Source organism: Oncorhynchus mykiss, chromosome 23, assembly GCF_057628025.1.
Source record: "Oncorhynchus mykiss isolate SJ-2025 chromosome 23, ASM5762802v1, whole genome shotgun sequence".
NCBI classification, from domain to species: Eukaryota; Metazoa; Chordata; class Actinopteri; order Salmoniformes; family Salmonidae; genus Oncorhynchus; species Oncorhynchus mykiss.
This window is the reverse complement of record NC_143044.1, coordinates 40,092,945-40,114,096: the sequence shown is the minus strand read 5'-3', so window position 1 is coordinate 40,114,096 and position 21,152 is coordinate 40,092,945. Positions and strand designations below refer to the sequence as shown.

Sequence of the window (21,152 nt, the reverse complement as noted above, 5' to 3'; positions counted from 1 at the left end):
GTAAAACTCACATAAACCAGGGCTACACTTGTGCAAGAGACACTGAACAAAACGACTGACATTAAGTATATACGTTATTACACTAATTGAGTTTAAAGGTCTATACATTGCCAATTCCCCCTGAAATAACCAAATGAAATGTTTTAGTCAAAATCACTGATTTAAGCATATGTAAAAGCTAATAGTCATGGTAAAACCATCTGTAAGATCATCTTGATAAAGTATACCCATAACCCAAATTAACTTCAATCTACTGAAAAAAGAATCTGGTATGATTAAATATATACATTAACATAGAGCCACTGTATTGTCATCCAAAAGTATGTGGACACTCCTTCAAATGAGTGGATTCAGCTATTCCTGCCACACCCGTTGCTGACAGGTGTATAAAATGGAGCACACAGCCATGTAATCGCCATAGACAAACATTGGCAGTAGAATGGCCATACTGAGGAGCTCAGTGATTTTCAACATGGCACCATCATAGGATGCCACCTTTCTAACAAATCAGTTCTTCAAATTTCTGCCCTGCTCTGCTAGAGCTGTCCCGGTCAACTGCTGTTATTGTGAAGTGGAAACGTCTAGGAGCAACAATGGCTCAGCCGCAGTGGTAAGCCACACAAGCTCAAAGAACAGGACCACGTAGCATGTAAAAAGTGTCTGTCCTCGGTTGTAACACTCACTAGAGTTCAAAACTGCCTCTGGAAGCAACGTTGGCACAATAACTGTTCGTTGGGAGATTCTTGAAATGGGTTTCCATGGCCAAGCAACCGCACAAGCATACCTGGCTGGAGTGGTATAAAGCTTGCCGCCATTGGACTTTGGAGCAGTGGAAACACGTTTTCTGGAGTGATGAATCACGCTTCACCATCAGTTCAAAGAAGGCACTTTCCTGTTTCAGCATGACAAAGCCCCTGTGCACAAAGCGAGGTCCATACAGAAATGGTTTGTTGAGATCGGTGTGGAAGAACCTGACTAGCATGCAGAGCCCTGACCTCAACCCCATCTTACACCTTTTGGGATGAATTGGAACGCCGACTTCGAGACAGGCCTAATTGCCCAACATCAGTGCTCAACCTTACTAATGCTCGTGTGGCTGAATGGAAGAAAATCGCAGCAGCATTGTTCCAACATCTAATGGAAAGCTTTCCCAGAAGAGTGGAGGTTGTTATGGGGGGGGGGGGCGCAACTCCATATTATTGCCCATGGTTTTGGAATGAGATGTTCGACGAGCAGGTGTCCACATCATGACTAAAAGTATATTTTCTCATTGGAAAACATACATTAGCCACCTGGCTACAATTTACTTGTATTTACGGGAACAAATAACGTATCAACTATGTTATTTTGTTCAACATGGTCAGATGTAATCAAACACTTTTTCATGAAAGCGACATGAACAGATTAGGAGAAATAGAATTTCACACTATTGGACAATGTACCAAACTTTTTCATGGATCAAAAGGTTTCATTTATTATCACCTGGTAAGACATTAGGTCTATTTACAAGAGTAAAAAACTACTTATTCCACCTTTACGCTAGATATTCTTTATTCATTAATTTACATGAGCTATACAGTTCAAGATCCACGTAAAAATGGCAACAACTATAAATATTGGCAGTTGGTGTGATTACAACATAACTTCCTCAAAAGAACAATGACACAATTAGGATAATGACTGTTTCAGTTTGTTTGTTTTGAATGGACAGAGGGCTTTGTTGGGAGTTAATATCACATGTGAAATACAGTTGAAAGGCTTTAGATCTCGTCAACGAAGGGCGTCTTGATGAGGTTTCCACTGGAAGCCATGGACTTCTTGCCTGAAACAAACTTATTTGCAGCCTGAGAGAACAAGGAAAACACATTACATTTAGTAGACATTCTTATCCACAGCAACTTATACATTTTTCATACTTTTTCTGTACTGGTCCCCCGTGGAAATCAAACCAAGAACCTTGGTGTTGCAAGCACCATGCTCTATCAACTGAGCCACACGGGACCATCTAAGCAGAAAAACGAACAAACAAGGAAAACACTCCTAATGTGCTGTACAAGTCAAGAGTGAGCTGCAGCAAAGACTAATATAGAAATACACTGCTCAAATAAATAAAGGGAACACTTAAACAACACAATGTAACTCCAAGTCAATCACACTTCTGTGAAATCAAACTGTCCACTTAGGAAGCAACACTGACAATAAATTTCACATGCTGTTGTGCAAATGGAATAGACAACAGGTGGAAATTATAGGCAATTAGCAAGACACCCCCAATAAAGGAGTGGTTCTGCAGGTGGTGACCACAGACCACTTCTCAGTACCTATGCTTCCTGGCTGATGTTTTGGTAACTTTTGAATGCTGGCGGTGCTTTCACTCTAGTGGTAGCATGAGACGGAGTCTACAACCCACACAAGTGGCTCAGGTAGTGCAGCTCATCCAGGATGGCACATCAATGCGAGCTGTGGCAAGAAGGTTTGCTGTGTCTGTCAACGTAGTGTCCAGAGCATGGAGGCGCTACCAGGAGACAGGCCAGTACATCAGGAGACGTGGAGGAGGCCGTAGGAGGGCAACAACCCAGCAGCAGGACCGCTACCTCCGCCTTTGTGCAAGGAGGAGCAGGAGGAGCACTGCCAGAGCCCTGCAAAATGACCTCCAGCAGGCCACAAATGTGCATGTGTCTGCTCAAACGGTCAGAAAGGCTCCATGAGGGTGGTATGAGGGCCCGACGTCCACAGGTGGGGGATGTGCTTACAGCCCAACACCGTGCAGGACGTTTGGCATTTGCCAGAGAACACCAAGATTGGCAAATTCGCCACTGGCGCCCTGTGCTCTTCACAGATGAAAGCAGGTTCGCACTGAGCACATGTGACAGACATGACAGAGTCTGGAGACGCCGTGGAGAACGTTCTGCTGCCTGCAACATCCTCCAGCATGACCGGTTTGGCGGTGGGTCAGTCATGGTGTGGGGTGGCATTTCTTTGGGGGGCCGCACAGCCCTCCATGTACTCGCCAGAGGTAGCCAGACTGCCATTAGGTACCGAGATGAGATCCTCAGACCCCTTGTGAGACCATATGCTAGTGCGGTTGGCCCTGGGTTCCTCCTAATGCAAGACAACGCTAGACCTCATGTGGCTGGAGTGTGTCAGAAGTTCATGCAAGAGGAAGGCATTGATGCTATGGACTGGCCCGCCCGTTCCCCAGACCTGAATCCAATTGAGCACATCTGGGACATCATGTCTTGCTCCATCCACCAACGCCAAGTTGCACCACAGACTGTCCAGGAGTTGGCGGATGCTTTAGTCCAGGTCTGGGAGGAGACCCCCCAGGAGACCATCCGCCACCTCATCAGGAGCATGCCCAGGCGTTGTAGGGAGGTCATACAGGCATGTGGAGGCCACACACACACACACACACTACTGAGCCTCATTTTGACTTGTTTTAAGGACATTACATCAAAGTTGGATCAGCCTGTAGTGTGATTTTCCACTTTAACTTTGAGTGTGACTTCAAATTCAGACCTCCATGGGTTGATACATTTGATTTCCATTGATAATTTGTGTGATTTTGTTGTCAGCACATTCAACTATGTAAAGAAAAAAGTTTTCAATAAGAATATTTCATTCATTCAGATCTAGGATGTGTTATTTTAGTGTTCCCTTTATTTTTTTGAGCAGTGTATATGAACTTCCACTTGAATTTTCACTTAGTCTTCAATTGACATCAATACATGAGTAAGTGAAAATTCAACTTCAGCGGAAGATAATATTCGCCCCAAAGTGAATAAACTTACGTTGGCGACATCAGTTGCGGAGACGGAGTCGATCTTCTGTGCGATGGCCTCGGGGGAGTGGTAGACGCCTCCGGACAGAGCCTGTGAACCCATGGCGTCTAACAAACCCTCTGAGCTCTCCAACGACATCAGGTACTCAGCCTTCAGCTGGGTCCTACAAAAACAGATACACCTTAAGTCAACCTCTTCAAAGTCCCTTCCATTGCAATACTTTTCTTGATTTTATCTACTCAAATTCTATTTTCAAGTTTCTAAGTCTGTGTGTTAGCTTACTTGGCGCGGGTCAGGTCAGCTTCTGAGACTCCTCCTGTAACAGCCTTCACCTGGCTAATAGCTGCCTTGATCACCTGGATAGGAGGACAGGGATAGGTCAATCGATGAATCAATGGGAGGTCAAAGTTCATCTTCATTATGATCTTTCCTCATCCTAAATTAATGATCTTCCATTCCATTCTATGTAAAAGCAACTATCCCTCACAGGGTGCCTAGGACTAATTAGTAACGGCTTCAAAAAGCTGTTGTGAAGAGGATCAACTAATCTTCATCAATTCTTATACAATGTACGTTATCAGTGGAAATGTAAGAGACAACATACTCACGTCACCAGCTGCTGCAGACTGGGAGATGGTGTAGACTCCAAACAGGCCAGAGTCAGAGTAGTTGGAATTGAAAGCAGAGGCCTAAAAGGAGGGGACACCAGAGGAGAATGACTGCATGACAGAAATCTATTCTGCACAAAACTCTTCTACCCAAAGACTTCTCCACATACTGCATTCCCCTCTTGTAGAATGCCCAGCTATAAAAACACAATCTGATCTGCTGATTATGTCACCCACGTCGAAGGGGTCTGCAGTAGCCTTAGCGACGCCCTGGAAGAGTTTGGAGGTGGGGTTAGAGCCTCTCTTGATGTGTGGCCCCGCCCCCAGGACGTGCTGTAGTACAGAGAAGGCCATAGCCTCGTCTGTGCCCACCGCTGCCCCCTCAGACACCACCACAGAGTGCACCAGGCTGGACCCGTTCTGCACCCGCACCTCGCCTAGAGAGAAAAAAGAAAGGAAGCAGGGAGAAACCTCATTAGAATTCAGGAAATTTCCCAGGAAAATGACATTTAATGCATGGGGAGGCAACCCTCTTCTTGCAGATAGTGGTCATCTCAGCCCCTCTGAAATAAGGGTCTTACCACCGCGGTACTGAGCCTTTGTCCCAGCAGTGCCCATCCCACTGCGGATGTTGAGGAACTGCTCTCCCACCTGCTTCAGAACATTGTGGTCCACACCTGAACAGATAGAATGTATATGAAAACACAATATCCTTTTCAAAATGATCTTAACACACATGGCCATCAAGTCATTTGATTAAAAATGTGTTTTATTAGAAATACACATTAAAAACTTACCAAGCCCAACCAGAGCCATTCTTGCACTTGTGAAATTGTTCTGGATAAAATTGTGCATCTGCAGAGAAACAGAGGGTTAATGAAAAATTCAACCGTAGTGCAGCACTTCCTGAAGTAGTACAACCCTGCATGTTCATCTGGAGAGGAAGATGAACACCCATAGCATTAGCCCAAACGAATTAATAGTGCTGTACAGTAGAACATGCTAGGACCAGGATGTTGAGTGTCTTACATGGTCAGAATCGACCTGGCTAACCATGTAGTCTGGGCAGTAGAGGGAGTTGGACAGGGCGTTCTTGTAAGCAGCTCCATGTAAACCCTCAATCACACCTGAGGAACAGATCCACAATATGCTTCAGCTGCAGTGTGATGGTGACAATTTGCAATCTTTTAACATGTAGCATTATACTATTATCCAGCGATATTAACAGAAAGCGCATTCAAATAATCAAACTGAAACAACCAGTGTGTGTGTTCTCACCCATCTGGGGGGTCTGCGCAGCTAGGGCCTTGTCCATCTTGACCCTGGGGGTGAGGTCCGACACCTCCCACGGCCTGAACTCTGGGGCTGTGGTCACATTGATCAGATACTCCATCACCGTGTCACTGCATTAGACAACACAGAAATTACAATGATAGCAATTTATTTGGTATTTTATATTGCGATACTGGTATTGTCACAGCCCTACTATGCGAACACAAACATAGATCTGAATATGGTGAATCAATTGCTGTCATTCTTTGTGTAGGGCTGTGACAATATCAGTATCGGAATATAAAAGAACAAAAACACTTTTTGGTCTTTAAAAAAAACTGCTGTATGTGATATAGCTGGGAAAATAAATACATGTGACTCTGGATGACAACAATGATATTTGTTCCCAACATTAGGTCTGTTTTCATAAAAAAGTTAAATCCACTGTGTTTTGTTTCCCTGCCACGACACTAGGGAGTATCATGATACTGGTATAGTCTCGAGGTCGACCGATTCATCGGAATGATCGATTAATTAGGGCCGATTTCAAGTTTTCATAACAATCGGAAATCGGTATTTTTGGGCGCCGATTTTTTAAATACCTTTATTTAACTATGCAAGTCAGTTAAGAACACATTCTTATTTTCAATGATGGCCTAGGAACGGTGGGTTAACTGCCTTGTTCAGGGGCAGAACGACAGATTTTCACCTTGTCAGCTCGGGGGGATCCAATCTTGCAACCTTACAGTTAACTAGTCCAACGCAATAATGACCTGCCTCTCTCTGGTTGCACTCCACAAGGAGACTGTTACGCGAATGCAGTAAGCCAAGGTAAGTTGCTAGCTGGCATGAAACTTTTCTTAGAAAAAACAATCAATCATAATCACTAGTTAACTACACATGATTGATGATATTACTAGATATTATCTAGCGTGTCCTGCGTTGCATATAATCTGACTGAGCATACAAGTATCTAAGTATCTGACTGAGCGGTGGTAGGCAGAAGCAGGCGCGTAAACATTCATTCAAACAGCACTTTCATGCATTTTGCCAGCAGCTCTTCGTTGTGCGTCAAGCATTGCGCTGTTTATGACTTCAAGCCTATCAACTCCCGAGATGAGGCTGGTGTAACCGAAGTGAAATGGCTAGCTAGTTAGTGCGCGCTAATAGGGTTTCAAACGTCACTCGCTCTGAGCCTTCTAGTAGTTATTCCCCTTGCTCTGCATGGGCAACGCTGCTTCGATGGTGGCTGTTGTCGTTGTGTTACTGGTTCGAGCCCAGGGAGGAGCGAGGAGAGGGATGGAAGCTATACTGTTACACTGGCAATATTAAAGTGCCTATAAGAACATCCAATAGTCAAAGGTTCATGAAATACAAATGGTATAGAGGGAAATAGTCCTATAATTCCTAGAATAACTACAACCTAAAACTTCTTACCTGGGAATATTGAAGACTCATGTTAAAAGAAACCACCAGCTTTCATATGTTCTCATGTTCTGAGCAAGGAACTGAAACATTAGCTTTCTTACATAGCACATATTGCACTTTTACTTTCTTCTCCAACACTTTGTTTTTGCATTATTTAAACCAAATTGAACATGTTTCATTATTTACTTGAGGCTAAATTGTTGTAATTGTCATTATTACAAATATATAAAAAAATAATAATAATAATAAAAAAAATGTAAAAAATGGCTGATTATTCTGCATCGGCCTTTTTGGTCCTCCAATAAATCAGTATTGAAAAATCATAATCGGTCGACCTCTAGTATGGTCCCAGCCATAATACCGAGGTACGCTTTAAGCAAGCATCACTTACATGTGGTCTCTGAGACAGTCAAACGAGTAGATCATGTTCTCTCTGGATGACGTCACGCTGCATAGAAAACACACAAAGATAAACACTATGTCATCCATGGCAGTGGTACAGTCAGTCAGAAAATATGTTAAGTATCCCAAACAATAGAAAACAAAGATATGTCTAGTTGTCTTTTGGCTCATGAGGATGTAAACACTCATTCACAGGCTCTGAAGACTACTGACCCTAGACTGCCTCCCACTGCCTCCACACCACGACAGATCCTGAAGGCTGAAGCACCTTTGGTAGTCTAGAAAAGAGAAACAGAGATTGGGATTAACCACATCACTAGTTCCTACACAGTATTGAGTACATTGAAGCTCCTGTCTACATCATGTTGATGAACCAGAACCAGGCGTACCAGGTTGGCAGCCAGACGGAGCAGGTGGGTGACTCCCTGGTTCTCTGGGGACTCATAGCGACAGCCAGCCTTCACAAACACACCGATCCTGGAACCTGGGGAGTAGTTGTCCAACGAGGCTATCATCAGACCGCTGGGCAGTTTGGTCACCTGCAAGAGAAATATCAGTTAGCATCACACCTTGGTGGTGTTTTATGCATTTAAGATGTCAGAAAATGTTAACAGAGCAGTGTAGTATAACATATTTTAGCTCCAACTTCTGTTATAGCATGTCCACATACAAGGCAACAAATGGGTGGGAAGCAAAGCATCAAATCCCAAAAACCTTTTTACTTAGTTTTACTTCAACTATTAAAAATGTAATCAGCATGAAATTTGACTGGGGGGTTGTAACACTAGAGATATTTTATGTGGAATATAATATATCAAAGGAACAAAGGTCTATGTAAACACACAGGAGATAGAGCTGGGCAGAGGAAACAATCTCCACCCCCTAAATCACCACATACATGGACATCCTGGTATGAATGGGCAGCCCCTGTGGAGACCCTGATACCCGACAGAGGCTGAGTCAAGGGCTGCTCTGTTCGGGTGGCTGCATAGAAGCGTCTCTGTGAGGAGAGAGAGACATGTCAACACCCACTGACCTGCACCTCCTGCGGCTGAAACTTTACGTGCTCCGCGGAGACATCCAATTTACGGGCCACCTGGGCTGCGTAAAGCCTTGTCTGTAATGCAGAAAAGATACAAGGTGACTTCATATCCTACTAGGGTGTTATGGTGGGTCTGGACTCTGGATAGAGAGAACCTATGAGATTATTAAGAATCATAGACAGAGAACGATGGTTGAATGCTGGCTGGACAGACGTGGATGGACCTTATGGGGGGCACACCTGCATAATAATATTAAAATGTTGTAATGTTGAATAAGAAGGCACATTCTGTAGGTTATGTTTCCATTCAAAGGTGCAGCCCTGCCACTCATTTGTTTTGGAGGACTGAGGAGGAGGGTCATGGCAAGTGCTAAATCAAAGAATAGAATTATGCACCATGTTGGAGCAGGATGAAGCTTGAGCAAGGATAAACTTGGCTGTGAGGTTGTAACGTTATGTCCTGATGAATTAACCCAAGACAGTGCGTGCCAGCTATTTGCATTATAGTGCAAGGTCGAGGGCACATGACCATCGTCTATGAACTACATTTGACTTTAGATGGAGAATCAAAAGGCTTGTCGACACATCCAACGTCCGTTATCCTCTGCATGATCTGAGCTTTTGATTGGTCAGACCGATAGACGAATTTGACAACACTTTGACAGCGGGGATAGAGTAGATGTCTTCTTCTTCTAATATAGAACCACAACTTTTAACCCACTGCCAAACGTTGAGGTTGGGTTCATCCAACATCAGCAGGCCATGTATCTAACGGGTCGTGCTAATGTTAGCTGGCGACCGCGCAAGCATGCTAGCTAGTGCCATCATTACACAGCTTGTAGAACAGGCACCTTTCTCGCCAAACAAGCCATACAATCTCTTAGTACTATCGGAAACCAAAATCCGTCTCCTGAATAGTCAACTATTCAGATTTCTTACCGACAGCTTACTTATTCCCTGAATCCCCTTCATCGCCCCTCTATCCTTCAGCCAGGACGATAAAATATGGCTGACCTAGGAAGTCCTACCCAGAGTTCCCAGCGCGCCACATTTTTCCTCGATTTTTTTTGTGCACTAACGAATGCTGTTGATGCACGTCACCACCTACCGTCCAAGGGGACACCGTTTAAAATATAGTAAACAACTTTTTATCTGTTCTGCAGGGTTCTACAATTTTTTTTCCACATTTCGTGAAAATGCACAACATGCAAATTTAATTACATTAAAAATAACTGTGACTACTGGCTGCGGAAACCAAAGCAAAAAGAAGAACATGGGCGGGACAATTTGGGCTCAAACAACGCACTTCCTGTCCAGTTCAGCGAGCAGAGCCCTCGTATACGAATGCGTTCCACACTCAATCTCACACACGTGATGTTACCGTTGTGCTATTATTGTTACAAAGTAGTTGCATGTAGAAGTTCCTCGAGCTTTTGAGAACACAAACGGTCGTATCAACAGAAATAATTATTTTGGGATTTACCGAAACCTTAATCGCAGGCGATATAGTCCTCCGTGAAGCGTTCGCCGAGAGGACAAATATCAGAAATTAACACAAGTAATCATGGTGAGTGTTTGAATAAACTGCTTCGGTTAGATTTGCTAGCTAACTAACGGTAGCTGGATACCGCTAATATCGTAGCTAGTTAATTGATAAGGATAGCGTTGTTTCGTTCTCTGCCAGTCAGTTTCCACATCTAACTGTTTTGTGTTTCTTTTCAGACTGAAGCTGAAGTGAATCCCAAGGCCTACCCCCTGGCCGACGCCACACTGTCCAAAACCATCCTGGACCTCGTTCAGCAAGCCTCCAACTACAAACAGTTGAGGAAAGGGGCCAATGAGGGTAAGGGAATATGACACAATGAGTAATAGCAAATTGGTAATATATCGATAATAAATGTACCCTATCATTTCTGCGAGAAGCATTACACTAGCGTCCAAGACATCTGTCTATATGGTACAAGCAAGCTGGTCTCATAGACTGGACGTAACACAGTACACGAAAATATGTATATGTTACGTCTAGTACGGTTATGTAAGACCCGTTACTTAAGGCAACATTTGAAAGGAGGGTGGATGGTTGGGCACAACATGAAAGTCCATCTTGTTTTACCTTACGTTATTTGGAGTTTTACATTGTTATTGATTACTGCATTGTTGTGTTTAGAACTTGCATGAAAGGCATGCCACTGTACTTGTACATGTGACATTTGAAACAACCCAAAGGTTGTGCGTTTGAATTGCATCACTGACAACTTTAGGTATTTAGTAACAACTTTGTAGCTGCTTGGCAACTACTTACTACCATTTAGACCTTTGCAACTACTTAGCTTGATGGCTACCCCAAACCTAGCCCTTGATCATGACTCTAGGGGAGAGTTTTGTTAATAGCCGTGACGCTCAGGTCTGAACATTAACACGCATCACTTGTGGGATGATTTTGGAAGCTTAAGGACCTTATCTTTCATATTGGCTGAAAAATAAAATTATAATATTTTCCCAAGATGGCATAGCAGTCAGACGTCCTCGTCTTGTCTTGTCCCGTGTATGTATATATGTATATGTATGTATATATGTATATATATATGTGTATATATATATATATATATACACATATACACATACATACATACATACATACATACACATTGCCTTGCGAAAGTATTCGGCCCCCTTGAACTTTGCGACATTTCAGGCTTCAAATATAAAGATATAAAACTGTATTTTTTTGTGAAGAATCAACAACAAGTGGGACAAGTGGAACGACATCTATTGGATATTTCAACTTTTTTACTAAATCAAAAACTAACTATAACAAAATTATTCAGCCCCTTTACTTTCAGTGCAGCAAACTCTCTCCAGAAGTTCAGTGAGGATCTCTGAATGATCCAATGTTGACCTAAATGACTAATGATGATAAATACAATCCACCTGTGTGTAATCAAGTCTCCGTATAAATGCACCTGCACTGTGATAGTCTCAGAGGTCCATTAAAAGCGCAGAGAGCATCATGAAGAACAAGGAACACACCAGGCAGGTCCGAGATACTGTTGTAAAGAAGTTTAAAGCCGGATTTGGATACAAAAAGATTTCCCAAGCTTTAAACATCCCAAGGAGCACTGTGCAAGCGATAATATTGAAATGGAAGGAGTATCAGACCACTGCAAATCTACCAAGACCTGGCCGTCCCTCTAAACTTTCAGCTCATACAAGGAGAAGACTGATCAGAGATGCAGCCAAGAGGCCCATGATCACTCTGGATGAACTGCAGAGATCTACAGCTGAGGTGGGAGACTCTGTCCATAGGACAACAATCAGTCGTATATTACACAAATCTGGAAGAGTGGCAAGAAGAAAGCCATTTCTTAAAGATATCCATAAAAAGTGTTGTTTAAAGTTTGCCACAAGCCACCTGGGAGAGACACCAAACATGTGGAAGAAGGTGCTCTGGTCAGATGAAACCAAAATTTGGCAACAATGCAAAACGTTATGTTTGGCGTAAAAGCAACACAGCTCATCACACTGAACACACCATCCCCACTGTCAAACATGGTGGTGGCAGCATCATGGTTTGGGCCTGCTTTTCTTCAGCAGGGACAGGGAAGATGGTTAAAATTGATGGGAAGATGGATGGAGCCAAATACAGGACCATTCTGGAAGAAAACCTGATGGAGTCTGCAAAAGACCTGCGACTGGGACGGAGATTTGTCTTCCAACAAGACAATGATCCAAAACATAAAGCAAAATCTACAATGGAATGGTTCAAAAATAAACATATCCAGGTGTTAGAATGGCCAAGTCAAAGTCCAGACCTGAATCCAATCGAGAATCTGTGGAAAGAACTGAAAACTGCTGTTCACAAATGCTCTCCATCCAACCTCACTGAGCTCGAGCTGTTTTGCAAGGAGGAATGGGAAAAAATGTCAGTCTCTCGATGTGCAAAACTGATAGAGACATACCCCAAGCGACTTACAGCTGTAATCGCAGCAAAAGGTGGCGCTACAAAGTATTAACTTAAGGGGGCTGAATAATTTTGCACGCCCAATTTTTCAGTTTTTGATTTGTTAAAAAAGTTTGAAATATCCAATAAATGTCGTTCCACTTCATGATTGTGTCCCACTTGTTGTTGATTCTTCACAAAAAAATACAGTTTTATATCTTTATGTTTGAAGCCCGAAATGTGGCAAAAGGTCGCAAAGTTCAAGGGGGCCGAATACTTTCGCAAGGCACTGTATTTACATATTTTATTCGGATATCTTTTTTAGACTTAAAAAAAAAAAAATATTTAAATCTCAACTTCAAAACACTCCAACACTCACCAATTTAAAAAAAACAAACAAGTATTATTCACCTCAAATCTGAAATCCACAATAGAAGTTGGCCAGTTTACTGGCTAACCTTAGTATTCAGCTAACCACTGTTCATGGTCATTAGCTATCCTTTAGCTCAAAAAGCTTTCGCCAGTTTTGTACAACGCGACTCAAACCAAAGCCTACCGGACCTATTTTCTCTCCATATCCCCGGATTTCTACTGCAAGCTCTGGACATTTACACCTGGATCTTGCAGCTTGCAGGTCCCCTCTACCACACAGAACCCCACTAATCTACCCACAGAAACGCACGAGGTGGCTAAAAACAGACCTCCATCCTCTGCCAGCTTGCTACCGATGGCCCGGCTAGCTGTCTGAATCGCCGTGACCCCAACCAACCTCACTACTCACTGGACCCTTATGATCACTCGGCTATGCATGCCTCTCCTTAATGTCAATATGCCTTGTCCATTGCTGTTCTGGTTAGTGTTTATTGGCTTATTTCACTGTAGAGCCTCTAGCCCTGCTCATTATACATTATCCAACCTTTCAGTTCCACCACCCACACATGCGATGACATCATCTGGCTTCAATGATGTTTCTAGAGACTATCTCTCTCATCATCACTCAATGCCTAGGTTTACCTCCACTGTATTTACATCATACCATACCTTTGTCTGTACATTATACCTTGAAGCTATTTTATCGCCCCCAGAAACCTCCTTTTACTCTCTGTTCCTGACATCCTCGACGACCAATTCTCATAGCTTTTAGCCGTACCCTTATCCTACTCCTCTGGTGATGTAGAGGTGAATCCAGGCCCTGCAGTGCCTAGCTCCACTCCACTATTCTCCAAGCGCTCTCTTTTAATGACTTCTGTAACTGTAATAGCCTTGGCTTCATGCATGTTAACATTAGAAGCCTCCTCCCTAAGTTTGTTTTATTCACTGCTTTAGCACACTGCCAACCCGGATGTCCTAGCTGCGTCTGAATCCTGGCTTAGGAAGACCACCAAACACTGAAATCTCCATCCCTAATTACAACATTTTCAGACAAGATAGAACAGCCAAAGGGGGCGGTGTTAGCCTGCAGAGTTCTGTCCTACTATCCAGGTCTGTACCCAAACAATTTGAACTTCTACTTTTAAAAATCCAACTCTATAAAAACAAGTCTCTCACCGTTGCCGCCTACTATAGACCACCCTCTGCCCCCAGCTGTGCTCTGGACACCATATGTGAACTGATTGTCCCCCATCCATCTTCAGAGCTCGTGCTGCTAGTTGACCTAAACTGGAACATGCTCAACACCCCAGCCACCCTACAATCTAAGCTTGATGCCCTCAATCTCACACAAATTATCAATGAACCTACCAGGTACCACGCCAAAGCCCTAAACACGGGCACCCTCATAGATATCATCCTAACCAACTTGCCCTCTGAATACACCTTTGCTGTTTTCAACCAAGATCTCAGCGATGACTGCCTCATTGCCTGCATCCGTAATAGGTCAGCGGTCAAACGACCTCCACTCATCACTGTCAAACGCTCCATGAAATACTTCAGTGAGCAGGCCTTTCTAATCGTCCTGGCCCGGGTATCCTGGAAGGATATTGACCTCATCCTGTCAGTAGAGGATGCCTGGTTATTTTCTTAAATGCCTTCCTCACCATCTTAAATAAGCATGCCCCATTCAATAAATGTATAACCAGGAACAGATATGGCCCTTGGTTCTATCCAGACATGACTGCCCTTAACCAACACAAAAACATCCTATGGCGTTCTGCATTAGCATCAAACAGCCCTGAAAAGTTGCATATCACGGGGGAAGTTAAAACCAATATACACAGGCAGTTAGAAAAGCCAAGGCTAGCTTTTTCAATCAGAAATTTGCTTCCTGCAACACAAACTCAAACAGTTCTGGGACATTGTAAAGTCCATGGAGAATAAGAACACCTCCCAGTTGCCCACTGCACTGAGGATAGGAAACTCTTGTCACCACCGATAAATCCACTATAATTGAGAATTTCAAGAAGCATTTTTCTACGGCTCGCTATGCTTTCCACCTGGCTACCCCTACCCCGGTCAACAGCACTGTACCCACCCACAGCTACTAGCCCAAGCCTTCCCCATTCTCCTTCTCCCAAATCCAGTCAGCTGATGTTCTAAAAGTGCTGCAAAATCTGCACCCCTACAAATTAGCCGGGCTAGACAATCTGGACCCTTTCTTTCTAAAATGATCTGCCGAAATTGTTGCAACCCCTATTACTAGCCTGTTCAGCCTCTCTTTTGTGTCGTCTGAGATTCACAAAGATTGGAAAGCAGCTGCGGTCATCCCCCTTTTCAAAGGGGGGACATTCTTGACCCAAACTGCTACAGACCTACAGTGCCTTGCAAAAGTATTCGGCCCCCTTGAACTTTGCGACCTTTTGCCGCATTTCAGGCTTCAAACATAAAGATATAAAACTGTATTTTTTGTGAAGAATCAACAACAAGTGGGACACAATCATGAAGTGGAACAACATTTATTGGATATTTCAAACTTTTTTTAACATATCAAAAACTGAAAAATTGGGCGTGCAAAATTATTCAGCCCCCTTAAGTTAATACTTTGTAGCGCCACCTTTTGCTGCGATTACAGCTGTAAGTTGCTTGGGGTATGTCTCTATCAGTTTTGCACATCGAGAGACTGACATTTTTTCCCATTCCTCCTTGCAAAATAGCTCGAGCTCAGTGAGGTTGGATGGAGAGCATTTGTGAACAGCAGTTTTCAGTTCTTTCCATAGATTCGATTGGATTCAGGTCTGGACTTTGACTTGGCCATTCTAACACCTGGATATGTTTATTTTTGAACCATTCCATTGTAGATTTTGCTTTATGTTTTGGATCATTGTCTTGTTGGAAGACAAATCTCCGTCCCAGTCTCAGGTCTTTTGCAGACTCCATCAGGTTTTCTTCCAGAATGGTCCTGTATTTGGCTCCATCCATCTTCCCATCAATTTTAACCATCTTCCCTGTCCCTGCTGAAGAAAAGCAGGCCCAAACCATGATGCTGCCACCACCATGTTTGAGAGTGGGCATGGTGTGCTCAGGGTGATGAGCTGTGTTGCTTTTACGCCAAACATAACGTTTTGCATTGTTGCCAAAAAGTTCAATTTTGGTTTCATCTGACCAGAGCACCTTCTTCCACATGTTTGGTGTGTCTCCCAGGTGGCTTGTGGCAAACTTTAAACAACACTTTTTATGGATATCTTTAAGAAATGGCTTTCTTCTTGCAACTCTTCCATAAAGGCCAGATTTGTGCAATATACGAGTGATTGTTGTCCTATGGACAGTCTCCCACCTCAGCTCTAGATCTCTGCAGTTCATCCAGAGTGATCTTGGGCCTCTTGGCTGCATCTCTGATCAGTCTTCTCCTTGTATGAGCTGAAAGTTTAGAGGGACGGCCAGGTCTTGGTAGATTTGCAGTGGTCTGATACTCCTTCCATTTCAATATTATCGCTTGCACAGTGCTCCATGGGATGTTAAAAGCTTGGGAAATATTTTTGTATCCAAATCCGGCCTTTAAACTTCTTCACAACAGCATCTCAGACCTGCCTGGTGTGTTCCTTGTTCTTCACGATGCTCTCTGCGCTTTTAACGGACCTCTGAGACTATCACAGTGCAGGTGCAGTTATACGGAGACTTGATTACACACAGGTGGATTGTATTTATCATCATTAGTCATTTAGGTCAACATTGGATCATTCAGAGATCCTCACTGAACTTCTGGAGAGAGTTTGCTGCACTGAAAGTAAAGGGGCTGAATAATTTTGCACGCCCAATTTTTCACTTTTTGATTTGTTAAAAAAGTTTGAAATATCCAATAAATGTCGTTCCACTTCATGATTGTGTCCCACTTGTTGTTGATTCTTCACAAAAAAATACAGTTTTATATCTTTATGTTTGAAGCCTGAAATGTGGCAAAAGGTCGCAAAGTTCAAGGGGGCCGAATACTTTCGCAAGGCACTGTATATCTATCCTACCCTGTCTTTCTAAGGTCTTCGAAAGCCAAGTCAACAAACAGATTATCGGCCATTTCGAATCCCACCGCACCTTCTCCACTATGCAATCTGGTTTCAGAGCTGGTCATGGGTGTACCTCAGCCACGCTCAAGGTCCTAAACGATATCTTAACCACCATTGATAAGAAACAATACTGTGCAGCCGTATTCATTGACCTGGCCAAGGCTTTTGACTCTGTCAATCACCACATCCTCATCGGCAGACTCGATAGTCTTGGTTTCTCAAATGATTGCCTCGCCTGGTTCACCAACTACTTCTCTGATAGAGTTCAGTGTGTCAAATCAGAGGGCCTGTTGTCCGGGCCTCTGGCAATCTCTATGGGGGTGCCACAGGATTCAATTCTTGGGCCGACTCTCTTCTCTGTATACATCAATGATGTCGCTCTTGCTGCTGGTGAGTCTCTGATCCACCTCTACACAGACGACACCATTCTGTATACTTCTGGCCCTTCTTTGGACACTGTGTTAACAACCCTCCAGATGAGCTTCAATGCCATACAACTCCTTCAATGGCCTCCAACTGCTCTTAAATACAAGTAAAACCAAATGCATGCTCTAAAACCGATCGCTGCCTGCACCTGCCCGCCCAGCATCACTACTCTGGACGGTTCTGACAACTACAAATACCTAGGTGTCTGGTTAGACTGTTAACGCTCATTCTAGACTCACATCACCAAGCCAAAGTTAAATCTAGAATTGGCTTCCTATTTTGCAACAAAGCATCCTTCACTCATGCTGCCAAACATACCCTTGTAAAACTGACCATCCTACCGATCCTCGACTTCGGCGATGACATTTACAAAATAGCCTCCAATACCCTACTCAATAAATTGGATGCAGTCTATCACAGTGCCATCCGTTTTGTCACCAAAGCCCCACATACTACCCACCACTGCGACCTGTACGCTGTCGTTGGCTGGCCCTCGCTTCATACTCGTCGCCAAACCCACTGGCTCCAGGTCATCTACAAGTCCCTGCTAGGTAAAGTCCCCCCTTATCTCAGCTCGCTGGTCACCATAGCAGCACCCACCTGTAGCACGCACTCCAGCAGGTATATCTCTCTGGTCACCCCCAAAACCAATTCTTCCTTTGGCCGCCTCTCCTTCCAGTTCTCTGCTGCCAATGACTGGAACGAACCACAAAAATCTCTGAAACTGGAAACACTCATCTCCCTCACTAGCTTTAAGCACCAGCTGTCAGAGCAGCTCACAGATTACTGCACCTGTACATAGCCCATCTATAATTTAGCCCAAACAACTACTTCTCCCCCTACTGTATTTAGTTATTTTGCTCCTTTGCACCCCATTATTCCCCTCTCTACTTTGCACATTCTTCCACTCCAAATCTACCATTCCAGTGTTTTACTTGCTATATTGTATTTACTTCGCCACCATGGCCTTTTTCTTTTTTGCCTTTACCTCCCTTATCTCACCTCATTTTCTCACATTGTATATAGACTTATTTTTCTGTATGTTTGTTTGTTCTACTCCATGTGTAACTCTGTGTTGTTGTATGTGTCAAACTGCTTTGCTTTATCTTGGCCAGGTCACAATTGTAAATGAGAACTTGTTCTCAACTTGCCTACCTGGTTAAATAAAGGTAAAATAAATTAATGCACACCTTTTTATAGGGTTAGAGTTCCCCCTCTGCCATATTTCAATTGTATTTATTTTATTTAACCTTTTAATTAGGCAAGTCAGTTAAGAACAAATTCTTATTTAAATTGACGGCCTAGGAACAGTGGTTTACTGCCTTGTTCAGCTCGGGGATTCGATCTAGCAACATTTTGGTTACTGGCCCAATGCTCTAACCACTAGGCTACCTGCCGCCACTAGGCTATGTTGCAGCACTTGTTTACGGAAAACGGACAGCACCTAGTCGACTACCTAGGCTAATTAGCTATCTGTGTCTCCGAACACCAGTGTAAATGGAAGATGGACAACTTTTTTGGGGGGGGACAACAACACAAACATGTTGTCACTGAAAAATACTGTCGGCTGCAACTGTTAACAGTGTACAGTAATTATGTATTTAGCATTTGTGAAATTATTTTGGTGTGATATGAAAGAGGGATGTATATTTCTAGAACCGTACAGTAATTGAGAACAGATTAACGTTTAGATGGAGTATTTGTCTGTTTTGGCTTCCAGAGCCAATTCACCCTTTAAACTGAAAATGTAAGATCCTTGGACTAAAAGCTTCCGCATGCTTCGGTTCAGCTGGCACCTAGGCCAACTCTGTTATGTGAACCGAACGAGTGTGCTTGCATTTATTCAACTTTCGCTTAAACTGAGTGACAATGGTACTGTTTGTCCATCTCAAGATGTCTTAGCCAGTATACACTTCCTCAAAATGGAATTAATCCAACTCAAATATTTCATTCATTTTGATTTTTTTTTTGCAGAGATCTTGGTCATGTAATTTTACATCAAACTAAGGTGTTTGGTGCAGTATTTCTCAAGCTAGACTTGTTTATATGCTACTTTTATATCGCTAAATAACAGCACTTCATTGACGAATCCCTACTGTTGACCAGTCACCGACGACTGGGTATAGAATTCCAAACTGCTTGCTGGAAGCCTAAAGAAACAAACAAATGTTAGGAAATATTGTCATATATGCACAAACTGAACTGTTTCAGATGGGAAGGCCTTAAGGAGTACCGTGCTCTCCTTTAGTCCAATACTGGGTTAACCCCTAGCCTTAACCATAACATTTACCCTTAGCCTGGCTAATGTTAGCCACAATTAATTGGAATTTGTAACATGTGCATTGCAAATTCTTAATATATCGTATGAAATGGATGGACATCCACAAATGAATACATACGATACCAATGTAACATATCAAACTCATTTAAGTGTCCCAGATTTGTTTACCATGTTACGTCTACCCCTGAATGGAGGTTGTGTGCTTGGTCTCAGACCACTGAATAGATGTTTCAAATCCTGCTCCGATTACGACCGTAATCACTACACGTTATCTATGGGAGTCTCATTCTGCACTATTAATCTATCAAAGACATGTCATTAATCCTTGAATCTTGTCTTCCCTCTTCCAGCCACCAAGACATTGAACCGTGGTATCTCTGAGTTCATTGTGATGGCTGCTGATGCTGAGCCACTGGAGATCATCCTCCACCTGCCGCTGCTCTGCGAGGACAAGAATGTCCCCTACGTGTTTGTGCGATCCAAGCAGGCCCTGGGGCGCGCCTGTGGGGTCTCCCGCCCGGTCATCGCCACCTCGGTCACCATCAAGGAGGGTTCTCAGCTGAAGCCCCAGATCCAGTCTACCCAGATGGCCATTGAGAGACTGCTGGTCTGATCTGGTTACTTATCTGCTCTGTTTGTATTGGATAGTCTGAGAGACTATATCAGGGAGATGGATTATATTTTGTGTACATGTATCTATTTTACTTTTGTCAGGGACATGCAAATAAAATTATTAATGTCCATGTGCTATGTCATTCGTTTTGTGATAAAACATAAACATGAGTTTATTTTGCTTAATGTGTTCTTCCATTGTCAGACTAGTACAGTATAATACTGTATGCAAGAGAATGGTTGAGAACCTGAGATGGAGGGATGAACCAACTAGAGGATTTTTTTGTTTTTAGGGGGTCCTCAAACTGTCTTGGCAGCATTTAAATGTGCGCATTGAAGTCCTGTAGAGCGTTTTTACGCAACCATTTGATGTCTTGAACGCAGCCTCGAAGCAGGAATCAGTTTACAGTGAGATTATCACTGAGGTGAGAATCCAAAAGCTAAATGTAAACTGTCTGCACCCTTGTTGAGCAAATGTTTTGGCCACCGTGGCTGAGCCACTCATTATACAGCACGGAGGTTTAAGGATTGTTACATTGCTTTGAAGTAGCATGGGAAGTTTTCCAAATGGGACAGCGCAGAAGTGATCCAGCCCGTTTGTAGTAAGGTCCTGTTAAAAATAACATTCCTGTTCCAGCCGCAGAGTGCATGCAAACACTTACTTGCTATGTCAACTTTTTGTTCTAACGTTGGAATGTTTAGAGACCCACTGGTATTGTAGCTATGTACCTACCTCCAGACATAATGAGTTCTGGATCATGAGACAATATGGAAGGCCAGAGGGATCACATTGGATTTGTGCATCTCCTACAGATATGTGTGGAGCAGGAGGAAAGAGTTCTACCCAGTCCGCCCAAGGTCCTGTTACAGTGTCAGTTAGTGAAGGGGGGCAGATGTCAGTCTGACAGGTCAGTGAACCAGTGGGT

The 21,152-nt window shown here is 43.3% G+C and overlaps 2 protein-coding genes across 5 annotated transcripts; one reads left to right on the top strand and one right to left on the bottom strand.

Moving 5' to 3' along the window:
* Positions 1-1,447: 1,447 nt before the first annotated feature.
* On the bottom strand, positions 1,448-9,823 carry LOC110502927 (cytochrome b-c1 complex subunit 2, mitochondrial). 4 transcript variants are annotated; one of them, XM_021581277.3, is made up of 14 exons: positions 9,474-9,823; positions 8,529-8,609; positions 7,882-8,031; positions 7,706-7,770; positions 7,482-7,538; positions 5,669-5,793; positions 5,420-5,517; positions 5,188-5,245; positions 4,972-5,067; positions 4,628-4,827; positions 4,391-4,471; positions 4,065-4,138; positions 3,792-3,945; positions 1,448-1,844 (listed from the first exon to the last, which is right to left on the bottom strand). In XM_021581277.3, the coding sequence occupies exons 1-14, from the start codon at positions 9,504-9,506 to the stop codon at positions 1,761-1,763; spliced, it is 1,356 nt and encodes a 451-aa protein (XP_021436952.1). In that variant the 5' UTR covers positions 9,507-9,823; the 3' UTR covers positions 1,448-1,760. The 4 variants fall into 4 exon arrangements, with proteins under 4 accessions (XP_021436952.1, XP_090073593.1, XP_021436951.1 ...); XM_090217467.1 differs by having other exon boundaries at positions 5,444-5,517; positions 9,474-9,800; XM_021581276.3 differs by lacking the exon at positions 8,529-8,609 and adding an exon at positions 8,391-8,492 and having other exon boundaries at positions 9,474-9,621.
* LOC110502939 (NHP2-like protein 1) lies at positions 9,800-20,357 on the top strand. The gene is made up of 3 exons (XM_021581286.3): positions 9,800-10,101; positions 10,257-10,377; positions 19,965-20,357. Exons 1-3 carry the CDS (start codon positions 10,099-10,101, stop codon positions 20,225-20,227), a joined length of 387 nt encoding a protein of 128 aa, XP_021436961.1. The 5' UTR covers positions 9,800-10,098; the 3' UTR covers positions 20,228-20,357.
* Positions 20,358-21,152: the final 795 nt, after the last annotated feature.